General features: G+C 35.3%; 1 protein-coding gene across 1 annotated transcript in view; it reads right to left on the bottom strand.

The window, feature by feature from the left end:
* LOC113056868 (ankyrin repeat and sterile alpha motif domain-containing protein 1B-like) overlaps window positions 1–16,007 on the bottom strand; it is a 63,964-nt gene that overhangs the window by 19,008 nt on the left and 28,949 nt on the right. The window contains exons 2-3 of the mRNA XM_026223775.1: window positions 2,608–2,688; window positions 1,799–1,955 (exon numbers count right to left, since the gene is read on the bottom strand). Of these exons, the coding sequence (XP_026079560.1) occupies window positions 1,799–1,955; window positions 2,608–2,688 (238 nt within the window). The remainder of the gene's footprint in view (window positions 1–1,798; window positions 1,956–2,607; window positions 2,689–16,007) is intronic.

Raw genomic sequence — 16,007 nt, 5'->3', positions numbered from 1 at the left:
TGTGTGTCCAGGTCTATGTTTCATCACTATTGCATCGCTTATTGCTCGTAAAGTGCAGCACATATCCGTTTAAAGAAAAGGATGTAAAATGGATTAAAAGTAACATTTTTTATCAGTCTAGATTTGAAAACTCAAAAACAAGCCCTAATAATTATTGAGAGAATGAGACTGTAAATGAATGCCATACGCTGTCTTTGTCTCTCAAAAACACACTCATGACAGCAACGAAGGTCTTATCCATCAAGCTGATGGTTCAGCGAGTTGAGGAGGGCTGAAGATTGGACGTAATTGTTTCTCCTGCTGGTGTGGTCATTAAGAGTGAGGCAGATGGCAGGAGACAGAGCAGCACTCTTCCCTGCACTGAGACAGCATTTTAACTGCAGGTAAATACAGGCCTTTCACAGAGCTACTCTGATTCTGCTCAACAAACCCTCCATCAGCCCATCAACACACTGACATGCGAGGAACAGGTCTGAAATTGGCAAAAACCTGTTAAGAGTGTGTATGTGTGCCCGGTCGAATGCATGGGGACTGTGTGCAGGTGTTTCAAGTGTTTGTAAATGTGTACTGTTGACAGCAGACTAATGTAAAGTACTCATTAGTGCTCAGTACTACTGCTCAGATTTGAACAAACCGCTAAATATTCAAATTCAGCTGCTTGGGCCACCATTTCGGACATGGATGATACCTTAAAATTCTGATTGTTGTGGAAAAGGTGTGCAATTACTTTTCAGATGTACCATTTTCATCTAGGGCCCTATTAAGCTGCCACATGATAAAATGTCTGATAATACTTGAAAATATGTATATATATATATGAAAAAAGAAACCCGTGTCACAACAAAAAAAAATATAGGGATTAACAATAAATATCGCCCAGTATTTAATGTGCATCTTGTCAATAATGCCAGTTTTGTAATCGGCTGTAAATCTCTACACGTGATTGATTTTACGTGGAGCAGCATTCTCTACACAGAGACGATGTTCACTGACAAGCTGCACAAAACATGCACAAAATATGATCGTGGTTTGGTGCAATTTGTCAGTGAACAGGGGCTCTATGTAGTAAATGCTGCTCCATGTGAAATTTGGCCGATATTTATCGTGCATCCCTAAAAAAATATATAGGCCTATATATATATATTTATTTATTTTTTTTACAGATTTGGAGGTGGCCACGTAAGCCAAGCAACCACACAGAATTCGTTTGCCTAGCTGACAAACATTCACAACAACATTCAGTTCACCCACTGAACCAAGTCCACTAAAGACCCAAAACTAATCTTCCCTTAACTAACATGTCAGCTAATGTTAGTTGATGCATTAACTAATGTTACCTAGCTAATGGGAGCTTATGGTAAATTGGTATTTGTCAAACCTGATTTATTACTGTATTACTACCATTAAAGTCTTTTCAATTGTAACATATGAATCTATCACCAGAGTTAATTAAACATTTCTCATTTATTTTTTATAGCTTACATTTCACTGCTAGCATACTGCTAGCACAGACTATACTCTACACAAGTAAACTGCCCTATTTGTAATCACAGCAAACCTTAAAGTCCATACGAAACTGGCATGATTACAAAAAAAATGTAGATTATAAAGACCAACATCTTTTTCTCTGGGTTTAATTGTTCACCACAAGACTAGTGAAGTGCATTAAAGTTAAAGTTTAGATTTTGCAACTGACCTATACTGGCAAATTTAGCATGCTATGCAAAAGTTATGCTAAGATAGTACACTGAGGAGTAATCTTACATTCGGTACATTTGCTCTGAGGGTGTTTGTGTACCTGCTCATTAACTCTGCTGTGGGACGGCCCGTGGTGGATCAGTATCTGGACTATGTCCACGTCACCTCTCCATGCGGCCAGATGCAGAGGAAAACAGCCCTTACTGTCGGCCACATTGGTAGAGGCTTCAAACTGCAACAACTTCAACACCACGTCCCTGAGAGAAAGACAAATAAGAAAGATTTCATGGAATTGTGTGGGGGCGATTTTCATTCTTAAACACCAAAAATCCAATGAATCTTCTATGGTACTATTAAACTTCATGAAGCTTTTTGCAGGCACCAAATGAACGGGGTAATTGTGCTCTAATCATAATACATAATTCAAGTTACATGAAATCCCTCTCCTACTCTGGCCTCATTCTTACGAAAAACGTTTAAATCACCCAAAAACCCTGAGCTATTTTAATTCCATCCTGCTTAAAAAAAAATAAAAAATCTTATTAATCTGACACTGCCTCATCCCATAAACCGCTCATTAATCAAATATAGCTCCACCCACTTCATAGACTGTACACTAATCTGGCTGTATCCAGATTCACAAACCCCGCCCTAATCTGACATCACAGTCTTCGATTCTTATGTATGTGAGCTGGATTACACCTCTATAAACGTCTAAGTAATCCTGGCGTTTAGCGCTTTCCCATTTTAAGTCTATAACACCATGTTACGAGGAACTGAGATGTTCAGGTGTGTAAGTGTGCGAAAGCATAATCTCATTCATTTGAATTAGTGTCCATTAACTTATATCTTAATTCAGCTATTCCTTTTTCAAGGACCTGTAAATGAATTGGGGAATAAGAGTGTTACCTGTGTCCGTTCAGAGACGCGTGGTGCAGGGGTGTGTATCCTGAGCTGTCGGCACAGTTCACATTGACGCCTCTCCACATACTGCAGAGGAGAAGAACATCAATCAGTACAGCTCGGTTCAAAGCTAACAAACACCTACAACAAAACCATATACAGATTTATTTCTGCACAGAGCTGATACAGCAGAGTTTGAGCAAACCACACTCATGCAAAGATTGCTATGGGACTCTGTTTCTCACAATCTCCACAGGACCTTAAGCTGCTTAGAGAACACACACATACACACACACACACACACACAAACCAAATTAACTTAATATCTAAATGGAAAAGATACCACAGATCCAGGGTTTCCACACTTCTGGTTGCTGAAGAATCTCTTTTTAGTTAAAAATGTGTTTCTTGTCTAATTCTTTATGTACTTTCCACTCAGTAAAAACAAACATTTTTAAAAATGTGAAATAAAAATATCTTCCTAATATATTCCTGATTGAACATAAGGAGAGATCCAATAGAATTATGCAGATATGTTTTTTTTTTTTTTTTCTGTTATTATCACCACCATCGGGTTAGTTTTATTTTTTATTTTTATTATTTCTATTTTTATTCCTATTTTTCTATTATTTATTTATTTATTTATTCATTTTTAAGCAAGGGCCATAAAATCTTTAGAAAATAACATAATCAAGATTACTCTAGTTATATTATCACAAACTGGTTAAAAATATTGCACTTAACATAATTAATATGATCATATTTAATAAGTTAGAACATGAACAAAGCTAGACCTAAAATAAATATAAAAATATATAAATAAATGTAGACATATAAATAAATAAATACAAATATATACATATATTTTTGGTTATTTATGGGTGTGTACAACTGAGGATGTCCATGAACATCCTAAAAGGTTTAGCTCCATTTATATAAATTTTAATCTCCAAAATATGGATGCGCAGTAAGGAAATATTTCCTTGCCAACAAATCAATAATCACACAGTGATGGCAGAGAAACATAATTCATTCTCCAGTTAATCATTTTTGAAAAGTGTAATTTATTCTCCAGTTCAAGAATAAACAGAAAGCACACTGTTCACACGCTGAGAATTTGTTTGGAGATTGATGATTTAACACTCTCTATTTCACACAAACGTTAATGCCTGAAAACAGCTGCAACTGAAGTCCAGAACTAAAACATGAGCAGTCAATAGCACTGATGTCTAGACTGATAAGGAGACTCAACCCAGACAGACATGAGGAGGACATAGTTCATGACCTACGATATGACTCACAACTTGACTAACCAAGCACAGAACAACAGGAAACACACACAAACACGCACACACACACACACAGACTCACACATAGCGTCCCAAGCTGCCATAAATAGACATTCCAACAGTCTGCAGAAACAACATTAGACAGAAGAGCATGAGAAAACTTAATTCAGAGGGCAATTGTTGAGAGTGTGTGAGACAATGAGAAGGAACCAGAGTTATCAGTACTTTTGAGGATTGAATTAATTAATTTATTTTGGTTGGTTGCACTACACTACTTTGATTTAGCAGGCAAATGGATTTAGCTCATTAAGCACTGAAGGAGGAAAAAATATAATAGAAGATTATGCAAAATTATATATATATAACAATTCAAAATACTTGTTTTCTATCTTCGTACATTAAAAAAAATAAATTCTGTTGACAAAGCTGAATCAGTGTCACATGATCATTCATTCATCATTCTAATATGTAGATTTGTTCCCCAATAAATATTTCATACTATTATCAATGTTGAAAACTGTTGTGCTACCTATTACTTTGTGGATTTTTTTTTTTCAGAAACCTTTGATGAATATAAACTTTAAAAAAGCCTTTTCTGTCACTTTTGACCATTTTAATGCATCCTTGCTGAATAAAAGTATTAACTTATTTCCCAAACATTTATAGTTTTGATAATGTTTTCTTTTCATCAACGTTTTATCATTTTTGGACTTTATGATTTATTTATTTATTTTTAATAAACAACATTGGTCTATTACTAAAAGTGTGATTTTGTTTTCTTTTTATCAATTAGGTGATGAGTCAAGATATTTTCTGGTATTTGACAGAAGCCGCCATTAGATCTGAACTTACACTGATCCCAAAACATTCATTAAACATCAAGCAAGCAAAGCAAGCACTTAAGCACAGACACCATCAAACATCATTTGCATTTGCGAGACAGTCAATCAAACGATAAGTGAAAACCCTGTTTCACCTTAACTGGCTGCTTTTACTCCACACATACCAGACGAGCTCCTCGCTTATTCTCAGATATCAAGCATTTTAGCATTTGTTTATTGCTAATGTGTCTCTGAAAGGCCGTTGTGCACCCGTACATCTCAAAGGAACAACACAGAAGGCTCAAATTGAGTTAGTTAACAGCATTAGATCGAGCTGCAAAACAAGGCCGATCCTCAACAGATTAGCCAGCTATGAAGAGTATTTCTTCCTCATATTGAGCATCAACTTCGTCAAATGTTAATTCCATTCAGCAGAGGTCATGGTCGGCAAGAGTGTGACCGTGATGTGGCTAGATCATGAGCATCTCACGTTGATCACTGTGGTGAGACAAAAGGATTGAGATAAAAGTATAATATTGTGACAAATGGGAATGAAATCTGAGCATCAGCTCAAAGCGAGGGAAAGCCCTGCCTTTGCCGTGAGTGTATGACTCATCCTGTGTGTGGAGAGCACCGGGGTGCTGCACTGCATACAGTATACCAGTATTACCCAACCGGCCACACACACACACACACACACACACAAACACACACATGCTCACAGCAGTGCAGAATTAATTGGCACAGCTACACACTCTGAAATCTTGAGTAGTTGGAAGCGCATGAGGGAGGGCTACTGAAAAGGAGCATATGAATAGACGTGGAGAATGAAAAAAAAAGAGAGAGACGCTCAAATAGACTCCGACTGAGCACTGACAAGTGCATTCTAGACACACTGTCACAAAAACAAACTTATAATATCTCACACTGAAAAACCATGATAAAAAGCAATGCATTATTTGACACAAATAAACATGATTTATACACTACTGTTAAAGGTTATTTTTATGATTTTTGTGAAAGAAATCACAGCAGTGATGCTCAAAGCAGTAGTTGTAGTAGTATTGTGAAATATTACAACTAAAAATATTTTATAATGTATTTTGTGAGGACAAACTCTCAAACATGTCTTATTATTATCAATGTTGAATTGATATTGTTGAATTGATATATCTTGATTTCCTGATGAATAAACATTCACTTTTAAATAGCAGTTTTTATATTAAAATAAAAGTGATTAGAGATTTCATGTATCAAAAATTGATTACTTTTTTATATATTCTCTGTTCAGTACACAGTGAATGTCATATACAATACTTCCCTATATTAGTTAAATGTTGCTGAATAGTGCAGAAAAATAACACAATTTGCTTATCAATGCTGACATGTTTAGGCACAGCCACATTTACCATTGTTGACATTTTCACTGAAAGTCTGCAAACAAATTTGGTAATTTTAACAGAAATCCAGACGATTGTGCACAGATTTTGCAACAGGTTCAAGTTGGTCACTGGAATTTGCTTCACTGACTAACAGAAAGCAGCTTGGTTTAAAAGTGACTTCATACTGCAAACACTATTTGCAATATTCTGTGGTGAAGTCGGGGTGAAGTTTCCCTTTAATACTTACAGTAGTGACAGACATGCTTGCTTTAAAACCCACACCCTCAAAAACAAAGGTCAAACCAAACCGTGAGTATCCTGCCTTCTGATTGGTCGATGAGCCCATATTGTTTGAAGTGTCTCAATCAGATTGTGCATCAGATTGATTGGCAGGGTCTGCTGATTCCCTCTCCTTTCATTTCCACTGGAGGATAATTAAAACCAGACACAGGCAATCAATAACCGCACCGTACCCCGAGGGCACAGGAAATGCACTGATGTCATTGATTCTCCCATGAGCCCTCTGAGTGTTATTGGGCGTGTGTGGCCTCCTTATGAGAGATCGCAGACATATTAACATGCTCGACAAAGTCTGGTGCTGCTCAACTTGCTTTTAATTAAACCTCGTCAGATCTTTCACGTCTACCTGCAGTCTGTTTCGTAACAAGCATCCAATTCTCACTACAGTCTGATTACAGAAAATTGCTTTGATTAATGCTGGAGCGATTTGTTGCTACATACGGTACATCATCAGTGCGGGAAACCTGACACGAGCGCAGCTAATACATCAGCCCACGAGGAAAGTTTCTATGTCTGTGCGTGTGAATGTGTTAAACAGATTTTGTATATGCGGTGCTGCCAAACGATCCGCAGAAGCTGAATTTAGATTTTAACAAGCTGCTCTCCACATAAGCAAAGCTTAACCGGAAAGCCCTACACAAGGGAACGGTATGAATCCCTCAGGCCTACCACAGACTTAATCTCCTCCTGAAGGACAAACAATGACTTAATGATACACATGTGAGCATGTAGCAGGAACACAGGTGTGTGTGTGCTTCTGATGTCTGGGTTAAAGGCCACTTGAGTGTGGAGTGCTGTATATTCTGTGGTTACTTCCTAAAGTAGTTCTCTCCAGTGTCTGACCGCTGCTATCCCACAATGCATGCTGCCTCGCTGACCAGCAAATCACAAATCTGCTTTACTTTGAACCACATTATGTGTTCACATTCATTCTGTAGCAAGTAAGCCCTGCTGTCTAACATTACTCTCAGAAAAAAAGGTACAAAATCTATCACTGAGACGAGACCCATTCAAAAGGTATACATTTGTACACTATTTACCCCTAAAGACTGTGTATAAGTACCTTAAAATTATGTAATGGTAGCTAAAGTAAACATTTTATTACTCTAAAGTTAAGTGTTTGTAAAGGTACCGAACCAGAAACAGCTTTTGTACCTTTTTTTCTGAATGCATATATTTAAGTCACACAGTTGATAATATTCCTAAACTAACAAGATGATACTCTAATAAGTATAAACCCACATACATACACACGAATATAGGTCACACACACACACACACACACACATACACACACACACACACACACACACACACACACACACACACACACACAAACATATATATATATATATATATATATATATATATATATATAATATTAAATAGGTATATAAGTTTTGAATGTTTCATTGTTTTTAATATTGAAACATAAAATGTTTGTACAGGAGTTGATACTTGTGTAAGTAGAAAAACACAACACATACTGCACAGAATAGAGAATGCGAAGCTGACATTACACCATGTTGCATTCTGGGTAACTGTTTTGTTTAGATGCCTCATTAGAAGGATTGGCTGCCTTTCTGTTAGTGAGTTTAAGGAAGTGCTTTGATTTTTTTTGTCATGATTGTGAATTTTTTTGCCATTCCTGCTATATTCAGAATTGCCTTAGGAACTTGCATCATCGTTCAGGGAGAAAACTAGACAATGTTACACGTTTTTTCACCTTTTCTGCGTGTAAAAACAGAAAGTGAAGCAAGCTGAGGTGTCAAAAATGCTGGATAGCAAATCTATTATTAATGTCGCTGATTGAACGTCTGCCTATCACTCACTAACAATCACAATGATGAGTGTTTCAGAAAATGTCACACTTTGTTCAGGTTAATAAGTAACATTACCTTCGCAAATATGACTTTCACTTTTTGTCAGATTGTGAATTAGCAAACTGTTTACACGCTTCCAGGGATTTGATTTTGGTTGTTGTGTTGAAATATAGAAAAAACTGTGTCATGTAACCCACAATCTCTGTTTCCCCTCTGTGGCCATGGGAAAGTGAATATTTACACTGACAACAAAACAACTTCAGTTAAATATAAACTTTTACAAATGAGAAATGGATCGACACATTTTTATTTCCATTTTACCGTTGAAGCAGCAGTAAGCACCCAGCATTTGTAACCAGATACCCTGTGAATGGAAAACTATAAATTATTATGCAATGCGATAAAATAGCTTCTCTTCCCAAACCATGAAGAATGTGCATATTTAAGTTAAAGGCAAAAACAAAAGGAAATCACTTATTCATCATTAATTTCAGTATCTTAGTAGCAGAGGGCAACCCTCCTAAGATGGAGTGCAAAACAGTCAGATGTAGCTTCATATTCACTATATGGGGTAAATAGCCAATTTTCATTAGACTGAAATATTGAAATCAATATTTATTTGTATTAGTTGCTAAGCTAACATTGTTTTACTCTTAATATTTAAAAAAACATATTTCAGAGGGGGACATTATCATGATTTCTACAAAAATTATAAGCAACTGTTAACTGTTTTTAACACTGATAATAAGAAATGTTTCTTCAGCACCAAATCAGGATATTATGATAATATGACACTGAAGACTGGGGTAACAAGTAATGAAAATTAATATTAACACAGGAATAAATTACGCTTTAAAAGCATTATCACTATACTTTTGTTCAAATATATAGAGCCTAAAGAGGCTTTAAAAAAACGAACAAAAAAACTCAACCTTTTGAGCAGTAGTGTACATTTTTTCAAATAAAATTTCATTTTTCACTGGTTCTAATGCATTCTCGAATTGCCTTCTACACAAAGGATGGATAAGACAATGGATTTTGGCAGGAAATTATGTTGTCCATCTTTTGTCATTGGAAGTATTCAAGAAATGCCTTAAAAAGCAGCCTAGACAGGCAACTCACTAAATTTTGGAGCAGAGCTTCTGTGTTTTTTGGCACTGTGGATTCATTTATATAAAGTGATAAGCAAGCATACATTTACAGCCTAATTTAAAATCACCAGCATAAATATTTAGAAACACAATTTGCTGATGCACTGAACTGTAGTGGACAAAACATAAGTGCTTGCAAGATGATTAAACTCTGGATTTAGTTTTGATCTACTGGAGAAGAAAGTGTGGGGAGAAGAACCTGGTCACTGCATTCACTTGTGAGCCTGACCTGACCTTATCTGTTGATTACTGATCTGAGAGATGAAGAGAACATGCTCTCCTCTTCCTTTGGTCTTAGTGTCCACCCTGCCGAGGATCAAACAGATGGCTCTCCTCCAGGGCATCAGTGGTCAGACATCCATCACCTCACTATAGTTACGTACAGTGACCTGGAGACTGATTACTGAGAGTGATCCAGCTCATCATTCAGTCACAGACGGCCAGTTAGATGTGCTGACATCCTGTCTACTTAACAAAGAGCTTATCTGAGCAATTACAGGCCACAAGACGATACATAAACATTTAACAGGCGCACACAAACATGCCTATATATGGAATCTGTTATGCTGCTTCTAAAACAAGCTTTACTTCTCTAAACACCTGCAAACGTGTTTTTGTCTATGCACAAATATCGAACACAACTTTGAAGCATCTTACAGCTGTGTCATTCAGCATGGTAACCAGCTGACAGCAGAAATAGAGTCTTACCAATATAACAAACAGCCGATATGAATAGATGATGTTACACCATCTATGACTGGAGACTGTCACAGACATAAAACATCTTCCCACGCACAGGAAATGGTGTCAAAATGAGCCATCTAGCTCATTCTGTGTTGATATTATCTAATTCCTGAAATTCAACATGGAAATGAATTGGAAGCCAAGGGCCAACATGCTATTTGGTGAAAATACAGCAAGGTTGAGCGCGGATTGTTGCTTTTATACAACAGTGCAATAAACAAGAAGTTATTGTTGATAAACGTACATTTTAGGCATACAGAGCCCTGCACACGACATGCAGGAAAAAATGTATTTATTTCTTTATTTCTTTATGAACATTTATTGCAGGATCAACTCCACGAGATGGAACATCTCGTTTTCATGGGGGTCCTCAAGATCATGTCCAACAACATAGAAAAGAAGAACAACAGAGTAGGCTGAATCGTAAAGAGATCAAAAATAGTAGGCTAAACCGTGTGCACGATTTACTAATTCATTCCCTCATTTACATTACATTTAATGTACTAAATATACCCTCAATGTACTAAAATGTGCACACGATTACTATTTCATGCACTCGATATATAAATTGTGCGCACAATTTACTATTTTGTTCCCTCGATTTGCTAAATTGTGCACACGATTTAGCCAATCGAGGGAACACAATAGTAATCATGTGCACATTTTAGTACATTAAGGGAACGAATTAGGAAATTGTGCGCACAATTGATTTATTTTTTCTTGCATGTCATGTGCAGGGCTCTGTATAGGCACAATATTGCCGGTTGTTTTGTCTGCACCAATGCAAACCGTTCCAAACAAAGCCACAGAAGAATCGAAGCAAGTCTCCAAATAACATGGTAGTGGTGTTCAGTTCCTGAATCAGCGTTCGGAGAATCGGTTGAATAAACAATTCAGCAACTCAATGAAACGCAAACTTCTTTAATTGCAGAGTGAATCAGCAGCATTTTTGAACAAATCTTTTAAATGAATGCTTCAGTCATTAATTTGTTTTGATCCTGAATGAATCAGAGTTTTGAACAAATCGTTTGAATGAATGATTCAATGAGTCACTCATACAGACTTGCCTCCACCTACTGGCGTGATGTAACCTGCTAAAAGAGTAACTGAAACAATAGTTTAACCTATAAACTATTAATGCATTTATAATTTTTCTATATACACATTCTTATTTATTTATTTTTTTCATTTTCTAAAGCAAGCATTATTAATGTTCATATTTATGTATTAAACTTTGGCATTCTGTATGTGCAACAGATATGATAGGCCTACCTAAATCTATCTATCTATCTATATCTATAATATTTTGTGTAAAACAATAATGGCAATAAAATGTTTTGACATTAAAATGTCAAACTGAGAGAAAAAGAGCGAGAGACGCCCATCTGGGATGACAGATTATCATGTGACTTGCTCTGTCAAACGGGTCGAGTGTGAAGTTGTTTACACGCAGCTGGGTGCAATTAACTCCCCACAAGAAAGTATTTTAAACACTAGTAGACTAGTGACTCTATCAACTCTATCAAAATAGCTCTCCCATAAAAACTAGAACCGCTAGAATCAAACTTTCTGATGCTCACATTCTCAAAAACAGAAATTAACAGGAAAGGGACTAAACACCGAAGAGAAGACAGAAGGAGACCACCTATTGTGATTAAAATGATCAAAAGGGAAATCTGAATGAGTACATGAACCTTGTTAAAATTCATTGCTTCTCTTTTTTTGTCAGCGATAAAAACTAAGCAGGTGATGACAGGTGCTGTGCGCGCCTCAAGCGGATATCTGTCACTGCTCCACTTTAATGTTAAACATCACGAAACGGGATTGGAGGCCTTGAGCAAAAGGGTTCCCCATTCTCCTCTCCCTTACTGGCTCTTTTAATCTAGCTGCTTATAAAAGCAGTATGTGTTACAGACTCACATGCACATATGCTGTGTACCATTTCATCTTCATATGGAAAAAAGAATATACAAAGGTTGTATAAAGAGGGTGTGTCTAAATCTGTTCCTTAGGTTACTAGTACAGGCTGTTAAAATCATACTAGTGCACTTAAATATTCAGTATTGCACAGTTAATGTATTCAGAATGTACTGTCATTTGTTTTTAATATTTCTATTATTATTATTACATTTCATGTTATTCTGCATGCTTAAGATATGTTTTTTCTTTCTACATTATCTATAAGGGTTTTTCTATTGTATTTTTTTACATTATAATATCATTCATATTTTTACTTTTTTAATATAATTTAAAGAAGAAACCTATCTGATGTATAGTTGACATTTGAGGCTTAATACTATAAAAAAGAGTGTTTTCAGCTTGCTTAATTTCATATAAAAATACGGCATGCAGTTTCATCAAACAAAGGTATAAACAGCATTCAGTATAAATTGTGATAATTGTAATTAATAATCGCAATTATGATTTTTGTCATAATTGTGCAACCCTAATATATATAACCAAACACACACACAATTAACAGCAAACAATAAAATAATACAGTTCATTATACAAATACATTTAACAGAAAAACGTCAAAATATTTGATATAAAATTATTTAATTAATTAATTAATTAATTGTATTTTATTATACAAATGCATGTTTTATTGTGGGTTAGTCTATAGTAATTATAACTAGCTTTAATTAAAAACAACAGAAGTCTAAGGTACCCATTAAGTGTGTGTGTGTGTGTGTGTGTGTGTGTGTAGTCATTGCAGAATTCTCTGTTTTCTTTTCAATTTATTTATTTTTAATATAGATTTTAAAATGTCTAAATGTTATTCTAAATTTTTGTTTTGTAAAATAACAGGATAAATGACGTTTCATAATGGCAATTATGATTTTTTAGCAGCTGTAATGAAGATGATAACGTGATACAGAGCAATGTTTTTGATGAATGCCAGTTACATTTTAATGCATGACTTCATAAATCAATATTAGTCACCGATGTTTAGTAATTCATCTTCAAATTTATGTTTACGATGTACCGATACACAACATGTAAACTGTAATACACTCTTAAATAAAGGTGCTTCACCATGCCATAGAATAACCTTTTTATCTAAATGGTTCCATAAAGAACTTTTAACAGCTGAAGAACCTTTCTGTTGCACCAAACGTTCTTTGTGGCTGAAGAAAGTTCTTCATATAATAAAAAGTAAGAAAGAAGTGGTTCTTTAAAGAACCTTTGACTGAACGGTTCTACGTGGAACCAAATATGATTCTTCTATGGCATCGGTGTGAAGAATCTTTTAAGCACCTTTATTTTTAAGAGTATAATGCACACCCAGAAACTGTGAGAGGCCAACCAAAGTGTTAGAAAGGTCAGAGGTTACTGACCACAATAATCGCCCTGCGGTCGTCCTAAATTCCTCAGACACAAGAGTAAAGCTTTCCAGTCACAAACTGAGCAGAAGCGCTGAGCTCTGATGTGAAGAGGGATGTTTATGCCACAAACAAACACAAAAAAATAGTATAAGGGGCAGCAGTGCATGCGCCCTTATGTAAAGGCATCATATAATGCATAAAAAATTACTGTATCCAGAGGTTTGAATAGTGAGTGGTGAGTTGGCTGTATGAATAAACCATTGGGTTTTCTGTAGTATTATGAGTTCCAAACAGTGGGAGCGTGCTGTGATGGTAATTACAGATCTCTGCTCAGCTGCACCGCAAACACTGGGCTGATGTAACACTACAGTCCATCTTGGGTGTGTGTTAGACGAGTGTGATAACAGAACAATTCAACCCTTATCCACATATCAAAGTCCGCACTGCCTAATGTATTATGCATCAGAATTGCACAGTCGGTAGAGTATCAGACTTTTTTGTACCCTCATTTATCTCGCATGATTAGTACCATTACAAGGATAGTCCACCCACAAATGAATGTTCTCATGAATATTCATTTACCCAAGCTCATGGCATTCTAAACCTGTGTGAGTTTCTTTCTACATTATGAACGTACATGAACTGCACTCCTGACAGTCTAATTCATCACGTGAAAGCAAACCTATACCCACTCAGACAACAAAGGCACTAAAGCACTGTGTCTAATCTGTATCTCTGACAGTGAACAGCTCTTTACTGGAAAGCCTCAATGAAACATCATTCCCAAAAGCCTCTAGTCATAAAATCAAACCAACGTTCCAGCCACTTCCAGACCCATAATGCACCAGTCCTCAAACTCATAGTCCTTCAGGACCAGACTGTGAAAAGTAAAAATATATAAATAAATAAATAAATAAAACACTGTACTCTGCCCATGCATAACCATATTTTGGCAATTAAATTAACTAAATAAAACACCATTGTTATTTATTTATATATTTATTTATATATTACTGTATACATAAAATGTTTTTTTTTTCAATTAGTAATTATATAAATATATTTCAGATTTTGTAACACTATGCATTTTTCATTTGTTTTTTATATATATATTTTTTATTAAAATATTTAATTGATTATTTTTATTAAAAATTATGATATTATACTATATCACATTATATATAATACATATATTTATTTATTATATAATTTCATATATATTGTATATGCATTTCAATTAATTATATATATTTCATATTTTGTAAAGTTCCCTGATTTCTTTTATACTTATATTTAAATATACATTTTATAATAGATTATTATATTATACATATTATTTTGTTGTTGTTTATTTTACATTTAAACACATACATTTTATATAATAAATATGTTTCCAAGTAGATTAACTGCAAATAATAAAATAATTCAGGTCATTATACAAACACATTTGACAGCACAATGTCACAATATTTAATATAACATATATAATTGATCTATTATTTTTTTTCTAATTATGCACATTTTATAGTAGGCTTAGTCTATAGTAATTATAATTAGCTTTCTATAAAAACAATAGAAGTCTAGGGTTCCCATTTAGTGTGTGTGTGTGTGTGTGTGTGTGTGTGTGTGTGTGTGTGTGTGTGTGTGTGTGTGTGTGTGCGTGTGTGAGTGTGTGTAGTCAATGCAGAATTCTCTTTACTCAAAAGATAAGAAAAACGTACAAGCGAAAATTCTGAGAGAGTAATTGAAGATTTCTCCAGGTGAATTCGCTGATGTATGCAGACACTGGTCTCGCTCTTTCACACACTCTCATTCTCTCCCTTATTCTCTGTTATCACTAAATTATCTTCATATTAAGCCCAAGAACAACCCTAATTTATCTACAGAAGAGTTAGTCACTCAAAAGATTGAAGAAGAGAGGGTTAGAGAGAATTAATTCCTCAAATATTTCTCAATGCCCTCCCACAACCATACATCTCCACTGTCAGCCCATTGCAATGTTGTTTTCCAGTGTAAAAACAGATGACGGACAGGCCCAGGCTTAAACAATAGACACGGTAATGACAGACAAGGCACTTTTATAATGGGAAATCTCAGACAGACAGACACTTTCGTGACATAAAGACACTTCGGTGACAGACAGATGCTTTCTCTGCAGTGACAGACATCACATGGGCATCTTCTACGCTTGCTGCAATGACCGAAGAGCATGTTATCGCAACACAGCAGACATACTGAGAGAAAGAGAGAGAGAATGAGAGAAACATGTCATCTAGCTTTAAAACGGAAATATGACAGGAGTCTACCAAACATTTGTTTTGTCATGTAAAAAAATAAATAAGTTAAGAGTGGAAAAAGCATTAACTATTCAAAAATAATATGATGGTAAAGTGGCCTATATAATCAGGTGAATGAGAACAGTCTCAATTGAACAGCTTTTTAAACAATTGTCTTGTTTTAATCATTAGACTTAAAAATACGTACTGTGGTGGTACCAATTTTTTTTATATAAAAATGTAATTGTAATAAAAAATGTAAAAGTCAAGTCACCTCTATTTATTCAGCAC

Source organism: Carassius auratus, chromosome 4 (genome assembly GCF_003368295.1).
Source record: "Carassius auratus strain Wakin chromosome 4, ASM336829v1, whole genome shotgun sequence".
NCBI classification, from domain to species: Eukaryota; Metazoa; Chordata; class Actinopteri; order Cypriniformes; family Cyprinidae; genus Carassius; species Carassius auratus.
Note: the sequence above shows the minus strand (reverse complement) of the source record. Positions and strands in the feature narration are given on the sequence as shown.